General features: G+C 47.3%; 1 protein-coding gene across 1 annotated transcript in view; it reads left to right on the top strand.

The window, feature by feature from the left end:
• LOC143293949 (corticotropin-releasing factor receptor 2-like) overlaps nt 1-2,500 on the top strand; it is a 92,568-nt gene that overhangs the window by 75,224 nt on the left and 14,844 nt on the right. Inside the window, exon 9 of the mRNA XM_076605345.1 lies at nt 2,322-2,407. Coding sequence (XP_076461460.1) covers nt 2,322-2,407 — 86 coding nt within the window. The remainder of the gene's footprint in view (nt 1-2,321; nt 2,408-2,500) is intronic.

Below are 2,500 nucleotides of genomic sequence, written 5' to 3'. Positions count from 1 at the left end.
AAAGAAAAGGAGAGAGAGGGGGTGGGTGGGTGAGGGGGGAACGAATGAATGAATGAATAAATGAATGAATTAATGAATGAATGAGTGAATGAAACATGATCATGATAATCAGAAAGTGAAGAAGAAGAAGACGATTTCATTGTACCTTCCATTTGGTGGTGTGTCCATCGAGATCGATGATGACCATCGTTGTCATCCAGATGGGGGATGGGGGATGGGGGGAGGGTGGTGGTGGGGTGGGGGGAAGGATGCTCATGAATCTATCTGTGAGTGCGCAGATGGCTGAATAGTCCAATCTGCGCACGAAATGTTCGCTGACAGTTGGGGCAGACAAAGACAGGCATATCATTGTCAGGGAGCTTGTTTGCCCGTGACTTTCTGGCCTGCCTCTTCTGAACAGCTGCAGCAGTCCTGTTGGCCTCGCACAACCTGGCGCCTTTGTGCACAGCAGCGCGCCATTTGTCACGGTCCACTGCAGATTCCTCCCAGGAGTCAGGGTTGATATCAAACGCTTTCAGAGAGACTTTCAGAGTATCTCTGAAGCGCTTCTTCTGACCTCCGTGTGATCTCTTCCCTTGTTGCAGCTCGCCATAGAAGAGCCTTTTGGGCAGCCGATGGTCTGGCATACGCGCCACGTGTCCAGCCCAGCGAAGCTGGGACTGCATCAGGATGGTGAAGATGCTGGGAAGGGTGGCTTTTGCGAGCACCTCTGTGTCTGGGGTCTTGTCTTGCCACTTGATGTTCAGTAGCTTCCTGAGGCATGTTGTGTGGAAGTGGTTCAGCTTCTTGGCATGTCGTTGGTACACTGTCCAAGTTTCGCAGGCGTACAGTAGTGTGGGGAGAACTACTGCTCTGTAGACCTTTAGCTTGGTCTCAAGACTAATGCCTCTTCTGTTCCAGACATTTGCATTGAGTCTACCAAAAGTTGCGCTTGCTCTTGCAATCCTGACGTTCACTTCATCGTCGATGGTCGCATTTCGTGACAGTGTGCTGCCAAGGTATGTGAACCGCTCCACCGCACTGAGTCTCTGACCGTTGACTGTGATGTTGGGCTCAACGTAGGGTTTCCCTGGGGCTGGCTGATGGAGAACTTCAGTTTTCCTCGTGCTGATGGTAAGGCCGAAGTTCCTGCTGGCAGTGGCAAACTTGTCGACGCTGAGTTGCATGTCAGCTTCAGATCCAGCGTTGAGGGCACAATCATCAGCAAACAAAAAGTCTCTGATGATGTCTGTCATGACCTTCGTTTTTGCTTGAAGCCTTCTGAGGTTAAACAGCTTGCCATCTGTTCGGTACTTTAGGCCGATTCCAACATCGCCATCTCTGAAGGCATCAGTAAGCATTGCAGAGAACATGAGGCTGAACAGCGTTGGAGCCAGGACGCAGCCTTGCTTGACACCATTTGTGACAGCAAAAGGAGCAGATGTTTCACCATTGTCCTGGACTCGAGCCTGCATGCCTTCATGGAATTGGCTGACCAAGGAAATAAATTTCCGAGGGCATCCGTACTTGGCCATGATCTTCCACAGTCCCTCTCTACTCACGGACCTGACCTGACAGATACCTTCCATTTACGACAATGTTCAAATATATTACGTGAGCAATAATACCATTTTTCTTCTTGCCCGTCTTTCTTCTTATTTCATTAATTTGAATAACTTGAACCCTTCCTATCTTCCATTTAATTACATTTTGAAGTATTCGATTATTTGTTCATTTTGTTCGATTATTAATATTTTCATTCCCTGTTGATAATGCTTTACACGAAACTAGGGTAATGTCTCTCAAGTTCTGGCCACCGCTCTGTGGATTTCATTATGTGTCGGTCAGGCATCTGGTTTAATTCTTTCCTGCTCTTCTCTAGAAAAAAAACCCAAAAACAACTTGCATCACAAAAAGCAAAATGGTGTCCTTCAGGACAGAAACTGTTCAGGAATGCATGCTGGGAATGCTGCGCGATAATCAAAGAAGGCCTTCAATCCGGGAAATGACATTTCATTTTGCCAATAGGTTTGTTCGTGGTGAAGATTTTAAAGCTATGTTGTTGTTTTGTGTGTGTGTGTGTGTGTGTGTGTGTGTGTGTGTGTGTGTGTGTGTGTGTGTGTGTGTGTGTGTTTCTTTCCTTCCTTCCTTCCTGTTTACTCTCCCTTTTGTCCCTTTTCTGAATTGTATTAATTTTGACTTTTATCAAAGATTATGAATTATCAAATTTTCATGTGTGTGTGTGTATGTGTGTGTGTGTGTGTGTGTGCGTGTATGTGTGTCTGTGTGTCTATGTGTGTCTTTGTCTGTATCTGTGTGTGTCTGTATGTCTGTGTGAACAGTGCAACGTGTTTTTCCTGGCCACTATCATCTGGGTGCTGGTCACCAAACTCAGAGCGTCCAGCACTCTGGAGACACGTCAGTACAGGTTGGTATCTCCGTCTGTCTGCCTGTCTGTCTGTCTGTCCGTCCGTCCGTCCGTCCGTCCGCCTGCCTGCCTGTCCGTCTGTTTGTCTGCCTG

This window comes from Babylonia areolata, chromosome 19, assembly GCF_041734735.1.
Source record: "Babylonia areolata isolate BAREFJ2019XMU chromosome 19, ASM4173473v1, whole genome shotgun sequence".
In the NCBI taxonomy this organism is placed as follows: Eukaryota; Metazoa; Mollusca; class Gastropoda; order Neogastropoda; family Buccinidae; genus Babylonia; species Babylonia areolata.
This window is presented reverse-complemented; position numbering and strand designations above follow the sequence as displayed.